The sequence below is a fragment of the Microtus ochrogaster genome, chromosome 1 (assembly GCF_000317375.1).
Source record: "Microtus ochrogaster isolate Prairie Vole_2 chromosome 1, MicOch1.0, whole genome shotgun sequence".
Classification (NCBI taxonomy): Eukaryota; Metazoa; Chordata; class Mammalia; order Rodentia; family Cricetidae; genus Microtus; species Microtus ochrogaster.
The window spans coordinates 124,542,304-124,569,673 of NC_022009.1; the positions used below are offsets into that span (position 1 = coordinate 124,542,304).

Sequence of the window (27,370 nt, forward strand, 5' to 3'; positions counted from 1 at the left end):
TGAAACTACAGTTCAATACTGAAGTTTAATACACTTAAAATGTTTTCATGAGCAATATGACACTTTAAAAAACTTCAGTAAGGTTCGTATGTATTTTCAGCACCACCAGATTCAGTTCAGACGCATTTCTAAAATGGGAGTCTGGTTGAAGGAACCGGTTTTTTACTTTGTTGTGGCCCCCTCTACCTTTTATGCCGTGTGAACTGCCAATTCTGTGGTCCTCATACCCCTCTGACCCTCGGCTGGTGGAACACTCCTCCCCCTTCTTCATTTGCCTGGCTTATCTTTCCACTCCAGTTTGATAAGCAATTTCTCGGGCAATATTTCCTCCAACCACATATCAGCCTGCCTTATTTGACCAAGTCTATCATTTTTCAACATGTTACTAAAAACAACAACAAAGACTTCATATCCACACAGGCAAACACAGCCCACACAGCACAACCAGCGCACACGATGCTGTCCATCTGAAGCACACGCTTCCCGCCACACTCAGGTCTAGAAGCCTAGCTTCTAGGCCAGCTCCAACAAAAGTACGCATTCATTCATAAACAGTTACTGACACCCCCATTACACACCTAGTATTTTTTGAGTAAGAGTTCTTGCCCCTCACTGCAATTACAGTCCGCTCACACAGGCTTCCAGAGTGGCTATGTGACGCTAGCAACTCCACCTGGGCATGCAGGGTCCTCTGCCTGCTGCAAAGGAGAGCAGGGAGAGCCAACCTCCAAGAAGTCCCCACCGAGCTAGTACTCTGTAATTTAAGTTCTGAAGACCCTACACTGGAACCCCTAAATTTAAATGGAAATTCTGTAACTTTCTAAAGGGTTTAGAGATGGAACGTGTAGACTATGCACTTTAGTTTTGGACACTGTTTCCCTCGTCTGACAATTGCCACGGAGTTGGTGAGAGGCTTCAGTGTGTGCGACTACGTTTGCTTCTCTTCAGTTCAAGGGACAACATGCAAACGTCCAGTCACTAACAGACACGGTAACGACACACGCCACATTTCATCTTTGCTTTCTACCCTGCTGTCTACTGTTGTCCAGGCTGGCCTTGAACTGACTGTGTAGCAGAGAACGACCCTGACCCTCTGGCCTCCACCACCTAACCGCTTCACACAGCTGCTGTTTAGTCATTTTAAACAGCATCGTTGTAAATAATACACAGTTCAAAGGCCAAAGAGTAACCCCACTTCTGTGAAGATTATTACACTCAGAAGAAAAGATGAGCATGTCTCCTGAGGAGCAGAGGAGGCGCCTCAGATTCCACAGTGACTGTCACCCCTATCTATGAGCCGAGACCACAATGCTGCTACAGGGATCTCCAGCATGGGCACTTCTACAAAAATCTCCACGGAAATGTGGATGTGGAGGGTGGACTCTCAGAGGAGGCCAAGGAATCAGATGAAAACCACAAAAACGCTGATCCTTTCTATAGGAGAGTTGACAATTTCATTGCTTGTGCCACAGCGACACCAGCTGGCCAAACAAATCACTGCAGCTCAGTAAATTACCACTTGGCGTTCATGTAAAAGGCACTACGAGATTCTAAAGGAACAGGCATGAAGAAGCACACAGGTATCTCTGAAATCTTTTTAGGAATCCAGACACACGAGATTGTTTTACTATTTTATAAACATATATAGTCTAACTCCAGTCAATACATTTGATATTTTATTTTTTCTATGGAATTATATCTTTATTAAAAGAAAAGATTTGAGGTTAAACACAATTTCCTGCTCATTAACAAGGAAAATTAAATGAGAAAGTAACTAATATTTAGGTTAATATATGCCTAATAGATTCTGAGTATAAATATACTAGAAACAGTCAAAAGATGTTTTTGAAATATTGTTTCCACTCTTGAGGAAAGGCACACGACTAAGGTTAATTTTAATTAAAGAATATCAGATATGTAAGAGACCCATCGTCTTAGGGTTTCTAATGCTGTGAAGAGACACCATGACCACGGCAACTCTTAGAAGGAAAACATTTAGTTGAGGAGGCTCGCTTACAGCTTCAGAGGTACCATTACCATCATGGTGGGGAGCATGACAGTGTGTGGTGCTGGAGGAAGAGCTGAGAGCCTACATCCTGCAGGCAACAGGAAGTCAAGTGAGACACTGGGAAATCTGATAGCCCATTCCCAAAGTGACACACTTCCTCCAACAAGGCCATACCCATTCCAACAAGGCCACACCTCCTAATAATGGCCTTCCTATGAGATTATGAGGGCCAATTGCAGTCAAACCACCACACATCTTCACTAAGAGCAGGTACAGACTGAAACAAGCATTACGGTGCCGAGTTTCTTTATGGGGCAAGGTAGAGTGCACTGACTTAGGTATATATGGTATATATTATTGCTTCTCCAGGGGCATCAGCACTAGTAAAAGTTCACACCCAATATGGAAAGGTCTCCGAGAAAAACATCTTTTTCCTTTCTCTGCCTTCTAAAATGAAGTGAAATAACATCATAGGACAATACCCAAAAGGAGAATTTAATATTAACAAAGAGTAACTTTCAAATCAGCAAGTTACTTGCTCTGGCTGCACAAGCAAAGTGCTTCCTCAGCACCACTCAAAGGCAAGACTCTTTAGAGCCATCAAAGGGTTAAATGTGCACAGTAGTCCCGAGGAGGAACCCTGGAGCAGAGCTGCCAGACACCAGGCTGGGGCTGGTAGTTTTACCTGTCCTCTTTACTACAGTGAGAGTCTGTGGTGCTGTTTCCAGACAGGCCAAGAAGCAAAGCAGAGCTCAAAACCAGAGCCACATAAATGACCTAGATTAATATTAATAGCAAAACCCCATAGTGAAAGAAGAACACCCTAATTATTTAAAATTTTATAATACTTTATTTAACATATATTTAAAATATATTTAGTATAAAATGCCATATAAAGTCAGATTTATAAATACATTGTTTATAAAACTGTATATGATAAACTGTAGTGTGCATGTTTTGATACATAAGTACTGTGAAATAACTAAATAACACAGTACCATATCTACCACCTTCCTTAGCTGCGTGAGTGTGCGCACGTGAGTGTCCTAAAATGCCCTGACTGTAGCCAATTTCAAGCATACAAGTCACTACTAGCCAGGCTACGCGTTGTCTTCAGAATCCTCAAACTCTAAAACTGCCATCCTGCCCAGCACCCGCCCACCCTCCTGTTCTTTTTCTGTGTTTGGAGGTTTAAAAAATGACAACAAAAGAGATGCTCACTACAAAATGAGATCACACATGTTTCCCTCTCTGTGCCTGCTTCTCTTCCGGGCTAACCCATGCTATACAAAGGGAGACTCTCACTCCTTCATCCTCATAGTTACGCTCCCCACACACAACTTCTGTTCCTAATTTTTCAAGGACACTCCATACACTGTTTTTTCTGATAGCTGTTACATTCCCACGGTGGGGTTTTGAATGAGAAAGGCCCCCATAAACTCATTTATTTAACTGCTTGGAAGGGTTAGGAGATGTGGCCTTCTGGGAGAGGTGTGTCACTGGGGGCAGGCTTTGAGATTTCAAAAATCCCACACGGTTCCCAGCAGCTCTTCCTGCCTCGTTAGCTGCTGCTCCAGCACCATGTCTGCTGCTGCACGCTTCACCCCATGATGACTGTGGACTCCCCCTCTGGAGCCCAGCAGACTCTTCTGTACACTGCCTTGGTCTTGGAACCTTAGCACACAATAGAAAACTAACTAAAACATCCACCAATTATGTTTAAGGGTTCTCCACAATATCCTCAATATTTGTCTTATATTTATGAACTGTCTTTAAAAGACATACACAGAGAGAGAGAGAGACAGAGAGAGAGAGAGAGAGAGTGAAAACGAGCAACACCAAGCAATGGCGCTAATACTGATAAAGGCCACTCTATTCCGCGTGAGTGACAATTCCCTCTGGTTCTAATCTCTGGTTTCCTAGTGAGTCGGTGGTGTTGAGCACATTTTCCTGTCTTTGTCTACTGCACTCTTTCTGGAAGAAGCTGGCATCTGTAACTCAGGAGTACAACTGTACGTGCTGGCACACATCAGGGGTCTCACCCTTGGCACAAGAAAGATGTGGGGGAGAAAGACAGAAACAACGTTTACTCGGGTGCGTGGCTCATTTTTTAATTGGGTTGTCTGCTACTGACATATTTTGGACATTAACTGCATTGAATAGTGGTTTATAAGTATTTTTCCCATTCTATAAGTTTTCTTTTCATTCTTGGTCTACACAGCGAGTCCCAGGCCAGCCAGAGGTATTGAGTGAGACCCTGTCTAAGACAACAAACAAGCCTAACAAAACACAGCCACCTCTTCAAGACCACAGAAACCATATTTTTAGTTGTACACTTGTATCAACTATCATTAGAGAATGTTGAATCGCCAAAATAACAAGCATCACTTTCATTTCTGGCCGTATTAGGCACTTTACTCATCTCACTGACTATTAATATCCTATAGAAAGTCAGTATTTTATTATAGAAACAGAAACATGCTCAGAGTTATACTGTCAGAAACGACACAGATGAAATTTGAATCCAGATATTTCCAATCTCATATCCTTTAAAACGCAGTAAACTGAATTCCAAATCTGGAGGCAGAGCAAAATTAAATACACTAGGCTTCAGCTGTCGCTCAGTGGCAGAGGCATGCTAAGCATCCACAAGGTCCCAGGTTCCGGCCCAGCACACACACATATCAAAGAGATGCATTCAATCTCAGTTATGCCACTTTCGGGATGTTGACCGCTTGCTTGGTGGTTTGAATGACACATGTCGCCCACAGGCTCATGGATCTAAACACTTGGTTCCCAGCTGATGGTGGTGTTGAGGGGGCAGAGCCTCGCTGGAGGAAGTACGCCACTGGGGGTGGGCTTGGCGAGTTCCTCGCTGGAGGAAGTACACCACTGGGGGTGGGCTTGGCAAGTTCCTCGCTGGAGGAAGTACACCACTGGGGGTGGGCTTGGCAAGTTCCTCGCTGGAGGAAGTACCCCACTGGGGGTGGGCTTGGCGAGTTCATAGCCTCCTTGCATTTCCTGTTCTCAATTTACGCTTCCTGCTCCCATCTCTATAACATGACTTCCCACCTACAGTGGACTCTCTTTCTGGAATCATAGCCAAAATAGCCCCTCTTCCATAAGCCCTTTTTGGTTATGGTATTTTATCACAGAAGTCAAAAAGTAACTAAAACAAAGGCAAAATCAAGAACAGTTACTTAAGAATTATGCACTTTTCAAAAAAAAGCATTAGACGATGCTAAATTTTAAAAGGATATATTAATATTTATAATAATATTTAAAAAGATAAAATACTACTCTAGCATTTTTCTTATTAAAAGTAAAAAGCTATATAAAATTATGTGCCAATACTGTAAGATACACTGTCATTCTGGTTAATGACATAAAAGTTAGTTAATAATTCTGTTTTTATGTTGCCTATTACTAAGCTAAACAGCAAAGCTTATGATGGCCGTGGAGCTTAACCTTGGCAAATCAATGTCACAGACAACCCAATATTCCTTGTAACAAACTCAGGTGACTGGCAAAGTCTTGTCATGATTCTTTGTGTTAGCAGAAAGCAAAGTGTTCTTACCCTGTGGTAGCCATGTTCATGGGAGTCATCGACTTCTCCGTTAGTAGTTACTGGAATTTCTGCTGCAGAATTTTTGGGAGACTCTTGAGCCATGTCAGATTCCTAAAAAAAAAAATAATAAATAAATACATAAATATAAAAAAATAAGATAAATCATACTAATACCAAACTATAAAAGGTGCGTTTTTAAGGCTGTATTCACATACATTTATGATATGGTATGACTGAGATGAAGCTGATAACTCATCTCACTCTCTATGTTATAAGGTATGACTGAGACAAGAGCTTCCTTAGCACTGGCTTTGAGTTTTGTTTTTTTGGTTTGGTTTTTTCTTTAATTTTTTTGGGACTATATTTTTCTGTAGCTTTGGACCCTGTCCTGAACTAGTTCTTGTAGACCAAGCTGGCCCCAAACCACCTGCCTCTGCCTCTTGAGTGTTGGTGTGTGCTACCAACCCCCGGCTTGGTTTTGGCTTTTTTGAGACAGGGTTTCTCTGTGTAGCCCTGGCTTTTCTGAAACTCACTCTGGAGACCAGGCTGGCCTCAAATTCATAGATTTGCCTGGCCCTCCCTCCCAAATGCTGGGATTAAAGGAGTGCTCCACCACCACCGCCGGCCAGCAAGCACCGTCATCTCTATAACCTAAAGTCGCTTTGCTCCCGTCCCACCACAGGCTCCTCTCTCCACACCCCTTCACTCCCTCCGTCCACTGCTCCATGACCACAGTTCCTCCCCAGCTATTCAGCACCAAGGTTTCCACTCTTCTTTGGACCACAGTTAGAAGACTGCAGGTTATAATCTCCCGAATCAGTGTAATCTCCTCCTCTATAGTTTGCAGGAACCACGTCCACAGCCTTGGTCCTCCTCCACCATAGCCTCCTCTTCCTTCTCCATAATCTGGTTACCTCCGAAACTTGCACCCTCAGGCATACCTCCACACACATTACAGCCGTCCCCAAATCTGTATCACTTTTATATCATCACATTCTGCGCTCCCACAAACACACACACAAATTGCGTCCTGGTCTTGGTCCTAAATTTCCACAGCCACCATAAGACCCTCTAAACCTCCACCTCCACTTCTAGAACTTGAGACTCCCTATACTTACGTAGACAACACTTTTCTTACTTATGCATTTTGACCACTGATGGTTTGGTATTTTTATAATAACAAATTTTATAAACAGATAATGATCATAAGATGCAACAAAGGCAAGACCCCACTTCCTTCCAGGCTTCCTATCAGAAATGATCTCAATAGTATCAATTTTCCATATTCTATATTAGTAACCTCTAATGTAGTATTCCTCAGGGTCTCGCTCAATCCCACCATCAAACAGCTCCCTCACAGTCACGGGGGTCCAGGTTTTCCAGACTCCTCTCTTGATATCGAATGGAAGACTCAGCTATTCCATCTACCAAATGAGGCTTTGCAGTCGGGGCAGCATCAACCTGGGCCAAGGAGGAGGGGCTTACACAGTCAAACTATCTTGTCCTTTCCTTGCAGGTCGCCTCATAACCAGAGTCTGTGAACTTTCCCCACGCATTCTTCTGTGGTTTCAGAATGTAAGCCACCAATGAAGAGTTTACAGAACGGTTCCTTTTCTGTTTCCTCTCCAAAGGATCCGTTTTTAAAGTTTTCTCCACTGGGGACTCAGTTGCTTCAGCCTGCTCTCCAGTAGCTGAGCAAGATGAGAGACTTCCACACATACCTGGACACCCACACACGCACGCGCACACACACATACGTAGACACACGCACACCCACATGCACAAACACAAGAAAGAGCACAAACACAAACACACATATGTAAACATGTGCATATACACACAAACACACATATGCAGACACACAAACATGCATGCACGCGTACACACACAAATACACACACATGAACATGCACGCGCACACACAGAAACACACATACATAGGCAAGCGCACACAAACACATGCACAGGTACAGGACTTGCTATGATGCTGCAGTAAAAACTTCCATGGTTCAAGAAACCTTGTTGCGAGTACCTGCACATAAGACCGCCTCTCTAATTTCTAGTTCACCATTTTCTTTTCTTTTGAGACAGGATTTCTCTTTGTAGTCATGGCTGTCCTGGAATTTGCTCTGCAAATCAGTCTGGCATCGAATACTGCCTCCCGAGTGCTGAGATTAAAGATATGGACTATCATGCCTGGCTTCTGTTTCACCGTTTCTTAAAAGTAGAGGAATTGTATTTCTTGGAAGTCCATAATCCACCCACAGCAACAATCTGGCAGGGTATGCGGTGTCTCTCAGATCACTGTGCCCACCTATAAGGGAGTGACTTATAAAAGTCAAAAAAAGAAGCAAAAAAGTTTGACATCTTGCAAAATGTTTTACCAAAACAAAAAGAACAGTTCTCTACCACTATGAAAATGGTTGCAGCAATCTAAATGCCATTTACAAATACCCTTTTCATCCAGAGTCTGAGATCCAGAGGAATGTCTCTAAGTGAGCATCCTAACTCGGAAATACCTATACTCGGAACTAAACTGGGCAATGCACCCAGTCACAGCGGAAGAGATGCCGACTACCATCTTAGATCTCTGAAATAGCAATGGAGGCATAGCTGGTTTGCCAAGTCAGACTTCAGCCAAAGGTTATGGATGTCTCATTTGTTCATTTGTTTGTGTGGCTGGCCTGCTGCAGTACCCTCTCAAAGCTCTAACCCTTCAGGAAAAGAAAGCTTCAGGAAGGCCCTTTCTCCGAGTAACTGGGCTGGAGCTGGTTTTAGACTCAGCAGCAGAAGAGCGGAAGCAGGTCTTCCAGTACCTTTATGAATGTTTCTGTGGTAACTGAAATGGTTTACCAGCTCTCCAGGTATCAGAATACTAAGAAGCCAGTTTCCTAACTTATGGTTCCTTAGTCTAATACGCAGCAGCCACTGTGGAAGCTTCACAGGTGAGGACATCAAGGTCTACAAAGGTTAAGGAACTAAACTGGACAATGCACATCCTCCTGCAAATGAAGCCCTGGGAGAGGAAGGACAGTGAGCACTGACCAGATGTCCGAGTTCTCTCTGCTTCGTGTATATCAACACGTATGGCCGTGTAGCTAATGTCTGGCCTCGGGACCATTGTTCCTGCTTTTAGGAAATCTGCTGGGGTCAGTTTTATAGGAATTGATGAACTGGGATTCAAGTCTGGCATTCTTTAACCTCACAGTACACTACTTCTTCAAGGATGACTGAAATTAAATGATGTTTTAAAATTATCTAACCAAACATATCAACAATGCAAGGTTGGGGAGTTCTGTAGACAGCCTGGTGTATGAAGTCCTCAGACCAGAAGGACAAGGTCAGCATCAGATCACTCTTTCTTATAAGGCAGTCACCGCAGCTGCCTTAAAGGGGACGCCCCACATCTGCACGGACCGAGCAGTTCTTCAGCACGCGTTCCAGGCACAGCAGAAATACCATGGCTCTAGGAAACGACTTAGCTAGTGTGCCCTGTTCCCTTCTCCAGCTGCTTCTCAGACAACAGTCTCCCCTAACTCTTCATCTTCACCCAGGGGTGCAGAGGAAGGCTCCTCACTACCAACTTAAGCTCTAGTCTGATTCTTTCCATAGCTGCCAACACCAAGGGTTAAAATGTTCATGGGATATATTCCCAGCTTATTATATTTTATAAATCCTGAAGACAGACCGTGATGTAACAAATGACTTTCCATTTGACAACTGGGCACTTATGGTTGATTGATTGTCATAGGGACAAGAAGTGTAATTAACAAAGTTCATCCAAAGCCGAAAGATCACCTTAATAAGGCAAAAGAAAAAGATATTAGCACAGGAAAACGTAATTTCTAAAAAGTGCTTAGAAAAAAAATAGAATCTTTATAGAAAAGATCTACAGTCTTTCCGATTATATAAGGCATTCATCACTGTTTAACAGTAGTTTAATTTATTTAACAATTTAATTGAATTTAATTTTAACCCAATTTGCCAATGAGCAAGCAAAAGTAAAGGTTTAATAAGCTTAAAGTTTCCCCAGATGTTTTTTTTTTTTTTTTTTTTTTTTTTGGTTTTTCGAGACAGGGTTTCTCTGTGGCTTTGGAGCCTGTCCTGGAACTAGCTCTGTAGACCAGGCTGGTCTCGAACTCACAGAGATCCGCCTGCCTCTGCCTCCCGAGTGCTGAGATTAAAGGCGTGCGCCACCATCGCCCGGCACTCCCCAGATGTTTCTTAAATGTACCATATTTTTATGAAGTTCTCTGAAAATGCAATAGGAAGTACCCAAGTGCATATTTTTTTCTGCTTTCCAGTAGTTATATTTCCTACTGGTTTTGTAGGATTAAATTCTCGATTTCAGTCAATTCTAGATAAAAAGAAGTGAGTAAAACAGGCAAAGAGAGTGAAGAGAGAAAATGCAAATATCCCAGCCCAATTGTTGTAGCTCTGGCTTCAGACAGGAGGGTCGCAGTGCTGAGTGCACTAATTATACATCTCAAGACAGGCCATATTTTGTTCCAATACCAAAAGCACAAATGCCTTTTGTGTCAAATGAAATTATTCAGATTTTTGTTTGCCCATACAAAGACAAAGCAATTCTAATAAGCTCATAATTTAAATGCTTTCTGAGATTTCCTCCACTATTAGTACAATACAACTTATTAAAAAGATGAATACATGCATTGCACACATCAATTCAGTATAGCTCCAAAGTACTGAGCAAGCCAAGTGAAACTGAAGGAAAACCTGCTGCAGTACTTGGCACCCAGCTCTGCCCCTTCCCACACCTCACTCACAGACAGCTCCCCCCCCCCCCCCGTGACCCTCGCTTCCCTCATACAGGGTGGTAACAGGGCTGGTGACAAAGCTCAGCAGATAAGCAGGGTAAATGTATAGTTTCTCCATATACACTGAGATGGAATATATCTGATAAACTGAAACACCCATTCGAAATTAAATACTCAAAGAAATAGAATTATAATTGATTGTCTCTCAGCATAAGATGTGTGTTCTATATCTTATTTTTGCACTAAGATTGGGAATAAGGCAAAAATTTCCACCATCTTCATTATTATTCAACATTGTACCAGAAGCATTGGCCAATCCGGCCAGTTAAGAGAAATCACAGTTGCTGGGTGGTGGTGGTGCACACCTTTAATCAGGAGGCAGAGACAGGTGGATCTTTCTGAGTTCGAGGCCAACCTGGTCTACAAGAGCTAGTTCCAGGACAGGCACCAAAGCTACAAAGAAACCATGTCTTGAAAAAACAAAAACAAAAGCAAGCAAACAAACAAAAACAGAGAGAGAGAGAGAGAGAGAGAGAGAGAGAGAGAGAGAGATCAGAGTAATAATAAAAAACTTTATCTCTATTTGCAAACAACAGGACCATAGGGAGACAACAAAGAATCAATGATAAAATTAATTCAAAAAGAAAAGAATTCATTGAAGTAGAAGAATGCAAACATTCGACTCAATAGCCTGCATATAGAACACTAATCATTGGACCAATGACGGGGGGGGGGATCTCTCTCTCTCTCTCTCTCTCTCTCTCTCTCTCTCTCTCTCTCACACACACACACACACACACACACACACACACACACACTCGACTCAATAGCCTGCCTGCATATAGAACACTAATCATTGGGCCAAATGACGGGGGGGAGGGTAATCACACATACACACACACATATAAACAAAAAAGCAACATATAAAACCTATATGAGAAAAAACTGGGCATGTGCAGACATCCCCTCTTCTTGGACAGAAAGATGACAACCACTGATAGAATAATGCATACACACTGCAGCATTCTCTGCAACCATAACACACTGGAAACTACCTAAGCCTATACACACAAAAGCAATTAAACTATATAATCTAAACCAGGCAAGTCCACTGCGCTGTTACCATTCACAAGGGTAATACTCAAGACTCTGTAGTTAAGTTTAAAAAGAAAAAAAAGAAAACCATGATGTTCTAAGTTTACAGTCTTGTGTTAACCACATCTATAGCTATCCATGGCAGCATTTGGTACACAAGCCACAGGTCACACATATCTGAAACTATGTAACTAACAATTGAAAAAAAACAGTCTGACAAGCTACAGTTTTCTACCTTTATCTAAAAATGAAGGGGAATACAGAACACACAAGCAGCAAAACTCTGAAACAAAGGAGACAGTTTATCTACAGGGACAGGTGAGGAACAGAACAGAAAAGGGAAAGAAGGGAACCGGGGAGCTGGGAGCCAGCAGGATGAAGAAGTACTGACACTTCTTAAAACTAACTCTGACTCTTAGAACTATAATAATGTTCACATATCCTTGAAAAATAATTTTAATGAAGGCTATAAATAACCAGGGTGTGTGTGTGTGTGTGTGTGTGTTTATGGCGCACACCTGTAATGCGAGCATGCAGGATAATCAACTTAAGCCTCAGCACCCTAGGCTAGTGAAAGTTAAGACATACATTTCCTGCTAGTGGAATAGCTCAAGTGGTAGACTCTGTAGTTTAAACTAGCTAGGCCATGGAGCAAATGTCTACTCATTCTCTACAAAAAAAACACACCTTTTCTGATTTTTATGCAAATTCAGCTATTTTTAACAGTGTCTTTAAAACAGAATGATAAATTACCACTCTAAGATTACCACTAATGTTCATGCTCTCATAGGTCAGTTAAGCTATAGGGCAAAATGTTTTATTATTTCTCAGGCTCATCCTCCACAACCAGTCAGAGGTATTCATTAGCTAATGAGTGTAAGGAACAAACCCTTACAAAATAAATTACTAATTAGCGTTTATGAAAATGCATGCAGTGTCAATGAAGTTTATAAGTCAATTACAGCTAGGTGAGATTCCCTAGCTTTTACTACAAAAATCACTTGATTTCTATAAACTGAAGAAAGTAACATATTCATATAAAAATTTAAGGCGGGAGAAATTTAGTGAGGGGAATTCTGTGTCCTACTAGTCATAAAAACAATAGGCCTTGTTGGAACCCAGGGAAAATAGAGCAATAGGTACTGGACCTGCCAGATTCTCCACAACCAAGAAGCAGGAGACTCCGCAGATAACATGGAAACAGCAAAAGCTGTCACAGTCTCTAGGATGCCGGAGGCTAGGGTTTAATATTAAGGATCTGTGAGACGATGGCTGTTGAACAAACATTTTAATTTGAGTTTTTAAACTAGAATGCCTTATAGCACAGGAGGGCTGAAACAATATGGCCAAGCTGAAGGCACAGTTATAGCAAGCTAACCGTTTGATAGCTGCTTATCTTGATAGATAAGGGCAGTATCTACAAGTCCTTTCGGACACTAATAAATTCAGTTCAGGTTGCTTATTAAGATAAATGCATCAATCTAAAACTTCAGAAGTAGAAGTTTTTACCAATTAGTTAATTCTGAATTATATGTCATAAAGAGAAACAACTGATAAGTTAACCTTACAGATAGTGAACAATAGTCAGCCCTATCACCATAAGCAATTTTTAAAACAGGTAATAAAAATCAACTATTTGAAAAAGCCTTTTTCTTTTCCCCATGTGTGACAGAGAAACAACCTAAAGTGACAGGGTTCTCAAATCTGCATTATTCTCTGAAAAGGAAACTAGCTGTAAATCAATGCTACATTGTTGCTTAATGGGACCTCTTTCTGCACAGCCAGCAGTTGGCAGGGAAACCAACCAAGAACCAGCAATACTCAGTGTCTGCTATTTGCTGTGACTTATTTCATGACAAGATCCAATGACTTTCTTGGTACTTGGTACTTTTCTTCCTTAGTAATCGATAAATGGAAAGTTACTAAGTTCCCCCGAACCGTGTCACATAAATCATCTCAAAATGCACAGGTAAAGTTTTTTTCAGTAGAAAACCATTCATGGTAAGCACAGTCTAATATAGACAGATACCGATCATCACATATCAAATGTTTACATACATTCTGGTGCGTATACAAGTTAGCACACACACATATATTCCCTTGCTCTATCTCCTGAGACACCCCCAGAAGCAATGGCGCTCACACACAGCCCGGATACTGGTTTCTAATAGCATTTCTAATTTCTAATAAAAAGAAGGGAGGCTCCCAGGAGACTGTACAGTTCCAGGACCAAGAAAGGTAATACGCTAGATGAGCGGGAGCATCTTATAGAACAAAAATTAAAACCAAATGAACAACCACAAAAAATACTGTGTGTGGGGGGGGAACGACACAATCTTCATAATCACAAGAGTATTTCAAGAAATCAACGAAAAGGGCTGGAATAACTACAGCAATAAAAAGCACTGCTGGTACTTTCTGGGCAGTGATGGTGCACACCCAACACTCAGGAGGCAGAGAGGGAGGTCGATCTCTGAGTTCGAGACCAGCCTGGGCTACAGAGTGAGTTTCAAGACAGTCAGTGCTACAGTGAGAAACCCTATCTTGAAAGCCAAAAAAGAAAAAGCACTGCTGGATTATGACCCAAACAGCAAACCGTGCACCATTTGTCAGGTAAACACAGGGTCTGGAGAAAGCGTTCCGCTGTTGAGAGTGTACTGCTTACTCACAGATACTGGAGACTGGTCCCCAACACCTACGACAGGGCGCTCACAACCACCTGTAACTCCAGCTCCAGGGCCACTCAAGTCCATGGGCACCTGTGCTGCACTCGTGTGAACATAGCCATACACACACATAATTTTAAATAACAAAAAATAAATTTAATATAAATGATTAAATGAAGTAGTAAATTAGAAGAGAAATACCCCTTTACAGACTATTTCCAAAGTTTTAATGAAGACCCCCCCCCAGGAAGTAAAGAATAATTCCCCATTCTGTCTTTGCAGCACAGAAAGCTCTCCTTCTGTAAAAGGCCCTGTTCAAAGGGAAGGGCTTAGAAAGAGCGAGTCCACAGTGAGCAAATCTGACAAGGTGAGACCGCCATGAAGGAGAGCGGCAGAGGCGCAGTCACAGTGACAATCAGGAATGGCGCTGTCACACTGTGGTCCTCCCCATGCTAACCATGAGAAAAACACCAGATAAATCCCCCCAGGTTACCCTGAAACAGCAATCTAAAAAACTATCAGCTCATTGAAAGCGAGGGAGCCTGAGAAACTCTCTGTGCCAGGAACACCCGATGGCCGGATGGGATCCTGAACAGAAAAGAGACACCAGGAAAAACTGACACAAGGTGAGTAAGTGTGTCACACTAACTCAATACCCAGGGAAAGCTTATTACAAACAATCTAAAAACATTACACTATTTTATAAACTATTAGTATTTTATTTATGTGTATTTAAGAAACCAGCAATTTAGTTTACAATTTAAGTATTATCATTTTAACTACAAAATGTATAACAACTCCAATTAAAAATCTGAAAAAAAAAACATAAACTGAAATCTTGAACAGTGACAACTTAAGAGTAATTTAACTTTGGGTCCACATGCACCTACATAACATACACATAAACATAAACACAACAATGAATTACTAATAAATCGGGAGCTAGAAAGATGGCTTACTGGCTCAGAGCACTTTCTACTCCTGCAGGAGACCCACCTGTGGCACACATACAAACAGGCACACACGCACATGCACACACACACAAATAAAAACAAATAAATAAAGTGACCTAAAGGGTTTTTTTAAAGAACCAAATGAGGCCAGCTTGGTAGACCAGAATTTGTCAGACTATGATTCAAGATAAGGCTGAAGAACTGTCACTGTTAAGGAATTCTCTTTTTACTCTAAAAGCAATGCAAGGTCATAAAAGAGCTGGGGAAAGGGAGAGGGTGACAATCGGTATATTCATAATAAACCACGCTTTCGGGGTGGATAAGGGATTAAAAATAAGCCCAAAGCAGACAAAGATGAAGGCTGTAGACAGGTTTCAGGCAAAGGGACAGTGTGCAAGCCGAAGCAGTCCATGGTGGTGGGGAAACATTCAAGGGCCACTGCCAGTGTTAGTACTTGTTGGCACGTTCGTCCTTATCAAGAAGATGTGGGGGGCTGGAGAGATGGCTCAGAGGTTAAGAGCATTGCCTGCTCTTCCAAAGGTCCTGAGTTCAATTCCCAGCAACCACATGGTGGCTCACAACCATCTGTAACGAGGTCTGGTGCCCTCTTCTGGCCTGCAGGCATACACACAGACAGAATATTGTAGACATAATAAATAAATAAATAAATAAATAAATAAATAAATAAATAAATAAATAAATAAATGTATGTATGTATGTATGTATGTATGTATGTATGTATATTTAAAAAAAAAACGATGTGGGGCCGCTCCACACTGTCAAGGTTTCATATGGATGGAAAGGTCATCACTCACTGAAAACAGAAATGAAGAAAAGAGAAGCAATGTTTTGGGGGTAGGAGAGGAAAGAAGAGAAACTTAGTTTTGGATCTAACAGATTTGAGACATCTTTAAGTCTCCAGGAAGGGCATCACCCAGATAGCGCAATGTCCCGATCTACAGCCCAAAGGAGACAGAAAGCGCACACGCCCTTACGAGAGCTGACAGAGTAATCCTAGAAAAGGAGCTAACAGCATAGTAATCCCAATGTGCGAGATCATTAAACGTAGACTTTGACCATCTGGATGCAGTTAAAAAGCCAAGAGAGGAAACGGCTGTTTTGTCAGCTAAAACAAAAACTGCTAAGTACCACAGAGAGACAGAAAACCTTCCTATTTTGGTTCATAATATACCAATTATGTAACAAATTACAGCACTTCCAAGTTTTAGCCAGGCTGGAAAATAAAAAAAAAATGCTCTAAATCTGCACTGTCCTACAGGGCAGGCACCAGCACAGTGGCCACTGAATTTTATCTAATGTCAAACAATGCAAACAGCCACAAGGGTAGAGGCTGTGGTGTTGGAGTGGAGAGGCTCGGAGCTGCCTTGTGTTGTTCCATTTGGTCCTCAGCTACATGTTGAATTAGCTGGGAGTGAACCTGAGACCTGGGGGTGGGGCTGAGATACTGGGGGTAGGAGAAATTTTCATTCCACTACTTGGAGGTTTCATTTCAAGACTATACAGTATAGGGCTGGAGAGATGGCTCAGCAGGTAGCCCCCCTTTTTTTAGACACCCCCAAAGTGGCAATGCTACAACGTGATTCCAGTCACCACCCACCCAAGCTCATCCCATTCCACAGCCCCTGAGGAACTGTGTTCTGTGTCCACCCAAGGCTACATGAATTTCAGCCTTCCTCTATCCCAAATGATCATTCTGAAGTGAATGGCCCCAAACTCATTATGCCATTCTTACAGGTTATAATACATACAATCCAGCAAACTTGCATCCATCGCCACAAAATACCCCATCAGTTACCAATCCACAGGCCTACGCTTCAGTGCGACCTCCGACAAGGTGTTCAGCCACTAAGGAGGAATAGAGGATGTCTAATACATAATCCAATAAGGTATCTCCAATTCATTCCAAAATTTTTATACTGGGAACGCTCTTAGCTCTGTGGGTCACTTAGTTTCACAATCTTCATCTACAACACAGGTTCGCAGCCTTCCCAAAACTGCGACCCTTTCACGGTTCTCGTGTTGTGGCGACAAAATTACGTTCACTGCTGCCTCATAACTGTAATTTTGCTGTTATGAATCATAATGCAAATACCCGTGTTTTCCAATGGTCTTAGGTGACCCCTGTGAAGGGGCCGTGACCCACAGGTTGAGAACCCCTGATCTATAAATGGTGAGGGGGCGCGATGATCCTGACAGCACCAGGCATCACGTACATCGTAAGCAAATAAATATACCTCCCACTGTGGTGCGAGGCAGGGTGTATCTTCTAAGCCTACCCGTAGCCGACAAGCAACTAGCTTAGCATTGATTGCTCCACCAAGTGAGGACAGTACACTGAGGGAAAATCATGTTATTGTTTGAAGTGAAGGAATTGCTTCCCTTAGACTAATCGTGATGAGCTGTGCAGGTAGCGTTGTGTGAACTGAGCTTCAACACTTCACAACTTCAACTTCCAAACACTTCACAATCAAGTCAGTAAGTAAATATGCACCCCATGACCTACATTAAGCTTGTAAGAAATAATAATTTACATGCATGACATAGAATGAAGAGAAAGGAGTGTGGAACGCTGCCACAGCCAGATGGAAGACATCTTATCTGCCCTTCCTACAGGAGGCCCGTGCCCAGGACAGACATCTCCAGCTAAAACAGGCGACGGAAGCAAAGGACAGCTATCATTTTGACGCTGTATTCTGAGTCACACCCAGAGGGCTGGTGACACTTAGTATGCATTAAATAGTGGTGGACACATCAGTTTATAAATTCTCTACATTAGCAAAGCAATGGGCACAGCCAGTTATCCCCAAATAGAAACCTCAAAACCACAAATCAGGAACCAACCTGCTTCCTTCTATAGGTCCGGGAAGAAATTTAGAAACACAGCAGTTTTGACGTAGTGAGATTTCAGTTCAAGGCTGTAATCTCTGCACTCTACTCTGCTTAACCTGCCCGCCCCCCCAAAAGTCATTTGCAATTTGGGAAAACAGTTCCACGAATAACTGGTTCCATTAGGTTTAATGAGACACTAAACCAGTGCTTTTAAATCTTGCGGGATATAAATGTCTTTTAAGAATTTGATAAAAGAATGCATTTGCCCAGAACACACACATACAAACTTTGTACATAATTTCTGGGGTGAGGACAGACTGCTACCTGGAGGCCCCAATCCAGGATGAAGGCTAGGATCATGCAAGAAAAAGTAACATTTTTATCAACATGGAAACAAAATAGCTCAGGCAGAGCCTTTCATTCAGAAAATACGAGTGGAAATACGCCGTTCTCCTACATACTAAGTGTTAGACTTTGTAGTTAGGAGACAGAGTTGATCTTGTTGAACAAGAAAAACGAAAGGTAAAAGGAGAACAGCCAGAAGAAAAGTGCAAGTGCAATAGTCGCAGTACTTGCTGTAAAAGAGCAACCAGGAAATGGCCAATTCCTGCAGCCTCCAGAGAACTACCCAACGTCATCACTCAGGTGCACCCTCCTTTGTCAACGAAGTCAATTAAATGGCAAATGTGAACGAACACACCCTCGCAATTGTGAAAGCAACGTGTTGATAAAATGCCCTGAAATTCTTTCATTCCTTATTTTTTTTTTTGTTATCAGATAAGAACCAAGTAAGTTCAGTGAGGAACAAGATCCTGAGAGGGTGGCTTAAAGGGTCTGCAGGAAGTGTAAAGTACAAACTTCTTAAGATCCGAGGGCTCATGAGGAAGATAAGAACAAAGCCAAGGAAGCAATAAAAAGGAAGAAAGTCTAGAATCTAAACACTTAAAAAAAAAAAAGCTTCCTTTCCTAGACACGTAAAGAGTAGTAACTTGGCAATGAGGAATGCACCAGAAGGCAGGGCCACAATTTCCTTCTCCAAACTCCGGCATTCCTGGGGCGCCCTGGCCAGCACTCGGGCTTGGGACGTTTCAGGCAAGACGCCTGTCTGCACCCGGGTCAGGCGACCTCTCCGAGGGGCCGTGGCTACCTCCCTTCCTCCCTCAGCAGGAGAGAGGAAGTGGGGGACGCGGGGAAGAGGGGACAGCAAGGCGGCCCACTAGGACAGAGTCCACTCTGCCACCTCCTCCCACGCACAGCCTGCAAGAGCACAGCGGGTGCCGCCCAGGGGCCGGTGCTGCCCCCTTCAGCCAGGACACAGTCAGGGGGACACGGGGGACCCAGGGGCGGACAAGACGGCTCCCAGGGGGTGGAAGTGCCCCGGAGCGAGTTTGCAGAGAGCAGCCGGAGGCGACGCCACCTCAACCCCATCCTTCCCGCCGCGGCTCCGCCCTCACCTGCCTGTCAGCAGCCGGGAAGCCGGCAGCGCTCGGTCGCGGGCTCTCCCGGTTGCAGCCCTCGGGAATCCGGTCGGCCCGGGGCAGACGTGAGCGGAAGCACGACCCGGAGCTGGTCCTCCGTCCCTTCTCCCACGCACTTCGACTGCAGCTGTCAAAGGCTCCGGGCGACCGCCCGCCGAGGACTATTGCACCCGCGACCTCTCACTCCGGCCTCCGGCGCCTGCACCGCAGCCTCGGAGCCGGAAGTGAGAAGACCGGAAGTGCGGGGTCTCGGGCCCGGGATCACCTCTCTCCTCTCGCTCTCTGCAGAAGCCGAGCCGGGCGCCGCCACGTCTCGGTGGTGCGCGCGCGTCTCTCCAGGGGCTGGGTCCTCCCGGCTCCGCCCCGGGCTGCGGCCCGGGTGACTACATCCGGGAATCCGCGCCGGCCGTTGCCGGGGTAACCGGCCGGCGGGGTCGAATGCAGCGGCTGGTTCGAGTGCAGGAGATGCAGCGCGCTCTAGTGCATGAGACGCAGCGCTTCGATCAGGAGTCTCCAAGCCTCTTCCCACACTCACACCCGGTGCCCGGACGGTGGAGGTGGACGTATCTCACCGCCACCCCGCTACCGAGGAGCAGAAGCTTTGTCAGACACCGGAGAGGACCGAAGCAGGGAGGAGCGGAGATGAGCAGCCGGCCGGGGACTGCACGGGAGCCTGACCCTTCGCTTTCCCCTGCGGCCACCGCATTCCTGACGGTCCCTGCAAAAAGACCCGCATCCGTGAGCGCGCGATGGCAGCTCTGTTTCTGTGCTCTCCCGCCCGGCTCGCTCTCTGACAGTGGGCCCCTAGTTCTTTTCTTTGCTGCTCCTCTTTTACCGGCCACCCACTTCTGCTTTTCCTCTTATCTGCACCACCTCTTAAGTAGATCGCCTCCGTCCTGTCCGCAGAAACCGCTCAACTGTCCCTTCTCCCAGAGTCTTTTCCCTCCTGTCTTTGGGGGTAGCTGCAAGAGTCCTCCCTCCCCAGGACCAACTGAAAAGAAGGTGACGTTCAGAGGTGGTAGATAGAAATATGGCAGAGCACGCTTCTAAGGAGTTTCTCTCTCTCTCTCTCTCTCTCTCTCTCTCTCTCTCTCTCTCTCTCTCTCTCTCTCTCTCTCTCTCTCTCTCTCTCTCTCTCTCTCTCTCCTCTCTCTCTCTCTCCTCCCCCTACGGTGTCTTCCCCCCAGGCTCGTTAAAAGTGACACTATAAATATTTACATAATAACCGCATACTCTTCAACCCTAATTAACGGTGTTGTCTTAGATTTCTAGCACATCTACCCTTACAAAAACAGTGATGACATTCCCAAACGTAAAGAGCGAGAATTTTTAGATACCGAATTACTTAAACCCTAGTAGCTATTCTGCAACGTACTGTGAATTTTCCTACTCAAAGCCATCCTCCTGAGTTGGAACCCATTAGTCTTCTCCGTTTTTAGGAAGGGCCCCCAATCTAGCTAACTCCTGCTCTCATTGCATAGGAACTCTATAGGACTTTCAGCTAAGTGCAAATGTTTGTTATCCATCTCCAGGGCTGCTGAAGGGTGACTTGAAAATCCTGTCTCTGAATGCCCAGTTGTGGATGAATGGTGTGGACAGTTAGGACTTAATAGAACTGGGTGTTTCCCTCAGGATCTCTGAGGGTGTCTCTGAGTTTGGGGATACTTGGCACTTGTATTGGTTATTTCTACTTTAGTGGTATAGTATCTTTGGGAACTACTGATAGTTCTTATGTTGAATCTGACTGACTTGGAACTAATGCTCATTTCTCCTTAATAAAGATATTATTCATTGGTTATTCTACATAATCATCAATCCTGTGAGGTGCCGGTACTCTGCATGATTAGTCCATATCCATAATATTGTAGTGAACAGGAATATGATGGGGTTAATTAACCGTTCCATGATTTCTGCTGCCCCAAGGGAAGTACAAACATGGGCCCATCCTAAGAAAATATTGGGATCTGCTTCAATTAATGATGGAAAATTGCAAGAACCCAAAACAAAACAAACAAAAAAACTTCTGTCCATCATTTGGGCCAGAGAAAGCAGATGTTTGTGTCCTGTGGATCGAGGGAGATTTATTCGCTCCCTTTTTCCCTTTCTTTTTGTGTTTCTGAGATCAATCCTTTTATACCAACTGAAAAGCTTTTAAATCTATGTCTACTGAAGTGGAGACTTTATTTTCCTCTCCCTCCCCTTTCCTTCCTGTCTTCTTTCACTCCTTTTTTTCTAATTTTCTCCCCCTTTTGCCTGGAAGACTTCTGTCTGCCAATTCTTCTTAGGAAGAACAGGAGATTCCTCCTCCTCCCTCTCAACTGATCAGAGAGATAAGATGAAAAGATTTGCTGTCATGCACGATCACAATGTGGAGGTGATTTATTCGCCTTTGCAAAGTGAGATGCTCTCTATTCCTTGGGCTTGTGGAGTGCTTCGGTAGGCTGCCTGTCTTTGATTGTGCAATCAGGAAGAAGAAAACAGATGAGGGGCTAATGCTGTTATTCCATTTCGCATTAAATAAGTGTCTATCAGACTTAGGTCTTGAATGTTGCATAATGCTTATCAATGCTATTTTCTCAAGAGAAGAAATTGCCACATCCAGATCTTGTCTGAGAATTCCGATAATAGGTCAGAAATTCTAGCACTCTTCTTCAGTAGCTTTCTGTCCGTGGAGCGAGATGTAGGTCAGCGATCACACAGTGTCGCCTTCAGGAAAGAAGTACTTTAATAGAGGGTGCTGGGTGACAGGACACCCTAAGAAGCTTCCAGATGGACAGGGCGAGAGGTGAGGGTGTTAGACTTTCTAGAAGCTTCTTTCTAATAAGTACGTCCACAGCTTCCCTCAGTCATGTATAAAGTACCAGATGAGCTTAGTGGTGTGAAGGCTTTACACACAGGAGCCATTTATTCGTGTATGATATCATGATATCATTTGTTGTAATTGATAACGAGAACCTTCCTGTGTGACTGTTACTTTTGCACTCGGAGTCTCTGGTTGGCCTTGGTGGTGTCCTGAATACATTTGCTCTCCCTACCCTGATGTGCAAGGCTTGCCGAGGTCTGGCTCCAGTCTTGCTTTCTGTCGGGGAATCTCTTCAACCAAATCAGAACTCTGTGTATCTGGAGTAGGAGTGCTCACTTAGGCTGGGCGGTGGCAGCACATGTCTGTTTTCACTGTCTCATCTTCTCTGCAGAAATGTCTTCACGCCTTTCCTGCTCATCCTTGGCACTGAGCTCAGCTCTCGCTTCCCTAGAAACTCATTTGTCCTCCCTGTAGGAGTTCATTTTTGCCACCTCTTTAGCGCAGCCCTTAATTCGAACCCCTGTTGGCCAGCCTTATACGGCTGACTCTTAGTGCCCCCACCCCGTTCCCCCAAAAAGAGCCAACTTAAATTATGTTATCAGGCTTGCACTGCAAGTACTTTCGCTGCTGAGCCATCTCATTGGCTCCCTTATCCTTTATGGCAGACTGCACTTTGGTCTTATTTATTCTTTTGTAACCATCAGGGAGTTAACACTACTTGGGTTGTAGACATATGTAATGTGTTGCACATCAGGAAACTTCCAGAAGACCAGCCACTGCTGCTGTGTAGAGCTGTGATGTGGGCAGGTTTAAGTGGGCTTTGTTGCTGTCTAGTAGTGAAAGACAAAAGTGGGGGCTCTTTCTCTGTGGGAAGTGGCTGGGCCTCTGCAGAGAACTGTAAACTGCTGATAAGACCAGAGTCATTTATGGCCCCCAGATTTTCTGAATGGGAAGACCGCCAGTGTTATGTCTCCCAGTGCTCAGTTCTCTTTCACGGTCTGGTACAGAGAGAATATTAGAATTTAAAAAAAGAAGGGAGGAAATGTGGGTGGGGAGGCTGAACTTTCTATTCACTTACTAGCAGGAACACTCAGCGTTTCTGCTGGTGTCTTTTTATCCATATTTCCCTTCATTTATTTGACAGTTGTTATTAAGAATCTGTGGATGGCCAGACCAATGTAATTTTCAGTATTTTCAGGCATGTAGATTCATATTTTGTTGTTTAACTTATGTCATAGAATTTTCTTCATGATTATGATCATTATTCATTAATTATGATCCTTCCAGCCAGGGATGATGGTTTATGCCTGCTAGGCTTCTTTAAGCCTCCTTATTCCCCTAGGGAAAGGTGAGTGCGCTATCTGCCCTTTCCACAGCCCCAATCAGACGTGATAGGGAATCGAGTCAAAGCAGGAACTCAGTTTATTGCTGTGAGCGGCTGCTTATAAAGGTTAAATGACACCCTTTGATGTAAGGGCACCTCCAGCCAATGGAGGCTTTTCTCTGTCCTACAGGCCTCGGAGTCTAGGCCCTGAGCTAAGCCAGGCTTTTCTCTGCCCTACAGGCCTTGAGGTACAGGCCCTGAAACAATTTTGGCCCAACATCTACCTTTATCTCAACGATAGAGGAGGCCAAAACTGCAAATTTGGGGTTAGCCAAAAAAATCATTCAATGGTATAGTAGTATTTCAATATATAGATATTTCTTAATTTATTTAACTAACCTTTTTGTAGTATCTTTAGATTTTTCCAGTTCTGATATAATATATAACCCAAAGAATATTATGTGCCATGGAGAATCTAGGCTGACACCAATGTCTTCCACCTTGCACTATCCCCTCCCTATAAACATGACGGAATAACATTCCCATAATCATCACCTGCAATGGGATTTTTACAGGTGTAGTTAAGGTAGCTAATTATTTGGCTCTGAGTTACTGAAAAGGGAGCTACTCTGGGTGACCTAACAACGGGACCACACAAACCCTTTAAAAGTGATGAGGAGAGGAAGTCAGTGTCAGAGTATACAAGAGCCTGGACAGGAGGGATGTTGTAGTAATAGGGGCGGCAGGGCTGCGTCCCCAGCACCCTAGCCACCTGGCTAGCTTATGCCCTGAAATAACAACACACAAATTGTATTCATTTAAACACTGCTTGGCCCTTTAGCTCTAGCCCTTACTGGCTAATTCTGATATCCCGATCAACCCATCTCTAATAATCTGTGAGCACCAGTCTTACTGGGAAGAAGTCCATCCTGGGTCGGAGCTTCATGGCGTGTGTCTCAGAGAGCAGAGCTCTCGCGTCTGCCCTGGAGATTGGAGCATGGTGTCTCTCTGAGGTGTCTGCCCCCGAGAGGAGAGCTGTTGAGACTCTGAGCTCACTTCCTCTTCCTCCCAGCATTCTGTTCTGTTTACTCCTCCCACCTATGTTTTAACCTATCAGGGCAAGCAGATTCTTTATTTAATTAACCAATGACCTTCCTCCATCAGGATGTTCTCTGTGTGACAAGGATATGGCAGACATCTGAGTGTAGAGAGTGATCCCTGGCAGCAGCCACCAAGTGCCAGGGCTTCAGCAAGGAATTAAGCCGTGAATGACCTCTGTGAGACTTGGGGGTTGTTCCTTCTCAGAGCCTCTCAATAAGAGACTGGCATCCTGCTGTCTGCTGTGAGACCCTAAAGACCTGGTTGAGTTCCCTGGACGTGTGACCCACAGACTAGAGATAATGAATGGTTGCTGGACTGCGAAGAGCCCGCTGGTTTGGAGAGCTTACTGCTCTTGCGAGAGGACCTTGTGGACTTGTAAAGGTTCAGTTCCCAGCACCCACGTGGCTCACAGCTACCTGTAACTCCAATTCCAGACAGAATTATAGATACACATTTTCTAGATTAAGAAATTTTAGACATTTTAAAGTTTTTCCTCTTGTATTGCTAATTTGCCTTCCATAAGCTTTGTACCAAGTTATGTACCTCCTAACACCTGTGTATAGTTCTCTGGAAAACACTAAACGCTATACTTCTCATAGGCAAAACCAAAAATCTAAAGAAGACTAATTTATTCTTATCACTCATAGGAGGATTCTTTAGGGAAAGGCTTATTACTTAGTCTAACTGTTGACATTGAGGAAATATTCTCTAACTCATAGGACAGCATTGTTGAGCTTAACGTGTTCAAGGTGGATATGAACACTGAGCTTATTAAAAGCATCAGCATTTTCAGTAAATATCAGTTACTGCCACGACTCCATGAACAGCCAGCACCAGCCAATATCTGTGGAAGGCTGGATAGCATTCCTTTATTAACCGGGCAGTACTGATGTTTATACTTTTCTTGGGGAAAGGTCTGATTTGTCTGGTTTACATCCCATATTTGATTGTTTTAGGAATTTGTTGTATATTGCTATGGAAATTTGACTTTTGTTGTTGAAGGAAATTAAATTGTTGATGCAAGAAGAAAGTTGTATTTCTTTGTAAATAAAGATGTTGATCAAGATGACATTGTCTTTGTGATTGTGTGTACGGAATTAGTGTTTGTTATCTGAAGTGCTTCACACAAGTATTTCAGATTGTGAGCCTTTCATTTGGAATATTGAACATCCTTAATCCATAAATCCACTAGGTGGTGTTGGTACACTCCTTTAACCCAGCACTCAGAAGGCAGAGGCAGGTGGATCTCTGTGAGTCTGAGAGCAGCCTGGTCTATAGAGTGAGTTCCAGGACAGTCAAGGCTACACAGAGAAAACCTGTCTCAATAAATAAATAAATAAATACAATTTGGAGATTAGAGATTTTCAATCTATTTTTTATTGTGTCAGTTAGGGTGAACAAAGAAAAAATTCAACTTATCATTTCTGCAGCCCTTGCTTATTTTTTGACAAAATAAGATGGGAGGGAGATGTTTTCTAAATGCTAATATCAAACTAATAAGAGCAAAATATTTACATGAAAGATAGTCTACAGATTTTTAAGAAAAAAATGCAAGTATTCCCCACATAAATGAACAATGTGCTAGGGATTAAGGGAACTAAGTCGCTTGGTCAAATCCTGTTCACTTAGAAAAGCTGGGCATTCCCTAGCAGTCATGCAAAGATGCTACGGGTGTTCACAGCATCCATAATGTTCTATTCTACAGAAACCTGATATTGTGTGTGTGTGTGTGTGTGTGTGTGTGTGTGTGTGTGTGTTAAAAGTTATGCTAATGCCTCTTGTGCTCTTGCTGGGTTTTACTGAGTGTGCAGCAACTCTACCAAGTCAGTTCTGCAGTTGCTCCCCTTTTACTGAAGTTTTTACGTTAGGTGACTCAGAACCACTAAGTACTAAATGGCAGTCATTCCTCACCTTGTACCTAAGCCCATGTCTTTGTACTATGGCAAGTCACTTTTCCACACACAGACAGTAGAGGGCCTGAGAGGGTAAGAACCATGGTCACCCTACTTCCTATTTTAGTCGAGATGATTTTCTACATTATATTCTCTTAATAACGTATTTATTATGATGCATATTCTCAAGTAATACTGACCCATGTATAGTCAGGTACTGTACTAAATTGATATAAAATTACTGGATATTTTTAGCTTTGAGTGAGAATGGGGTTTAGAATTTTTAATGGAATTATCAATCACTTGATTTGAGTATTTCAATCAAGCAGAAGTCTGTCTCCCATGTGCTATTAAAAATTGAGCTCATGACTACCGTCTGGTTTCGCTTTTAGAAGAGCCAGAGGTTATAGTCTGTGACCTCATGTAGAAAATAGCCACCCAGGAGCTATCCAGGATCGTTTTTAGTTCTTTAATTTTGGCAAGCGCACATTTTCAAAGCCGAAAAAGCACAGGGAGACTCCAAACCCACAAAGCAGAGCTGGAGAGCTTTAATGGAGGATTGTTGAGGAGGTTGGCGTTCACCTAAAAGCTTTGGTTGCTGCCTTTTCAGAAACTTCTTCCCGTCTGATTTACTCTCGTTCAGGGTGTCGTTGTATTCTCTTGATGTCCCGTTGGCAGATTGCTAAAATGCTACCTTTCCCCTGTCATTTTCAAGAAAGAAGTAGAAGTATGTCACTTTCCCTCCTGTAACTTTGAAGAAACATGAACTTAACAGGTGATGTTTTGTACAGACACTTTGGAAAGTTTGTTTCTTCTCTCTGAGACCCTTTGTTCTCTATGGAGAAGTAGTAAAA

The 27,370-nt window shown here is 43.4% G+C and overlaps 2 protein-coding genes across 5 annotated transcripts in view; one reads left to right on the forward strand and one right to left on the reverse strand.

Annotated features, from left to right (window-relative positions):
* Window positions 1-19,619, reverse strand: part of Arfip1 (ADP ribosylation factor interacting protein 1) — a 60,624-nt gene extending 41,005 nt beyond the window's left edge. Inside the window, exons 1-2 of one of the 4 annotated variants that reach the window (XM_026786220.1) lie at window positions 19,377-19,619; window positions 5,586-5,687 (exon numbers count right to left, since the gene is read on the reverse strand). In XM_026786220.1, coding sequence (XP_026642021.1) covers window positions 5,586-5,678 — 93 coding nt within the window. In that variant the 5' untranslated portion in view covers window positions 5,679-5,687; window positions 19,377-19,619. Of the gene's footprint in view, window positions 1-5,585; window positions 5,688-7,608; window positions 7,912-19,372 lie in introns of those variants that run through there. The other 3 variants (XM_005344161.2, XM_013349027.2, XM_026786242.1) reach the window with 3 other exon arrangements.
* Window positions 19,620-19,781: 162 nt separating this feature from the next.
* On the forward strand, window positions 19,782-25,640 carry LOC113457663. The gene is made up of 2 exons (XM_026786316.1): window positions 19,782-20,398; window positions 24,688-25,640. The coding sequence occupies exons 1-2, from the start codon at window positions 19,835-19,837 to the stop codon at window positions 24,736-24,738; spliced, it is 615 nt and encodes a 204-aa protein (XP_026642117.1). The 5' UTR covers window positions 19,782-19,834; the 3' UTR covers window positions 24,739-25,640.
* Window positions 25,641-27,370: the final 1,730 nt, after the last annotated feature.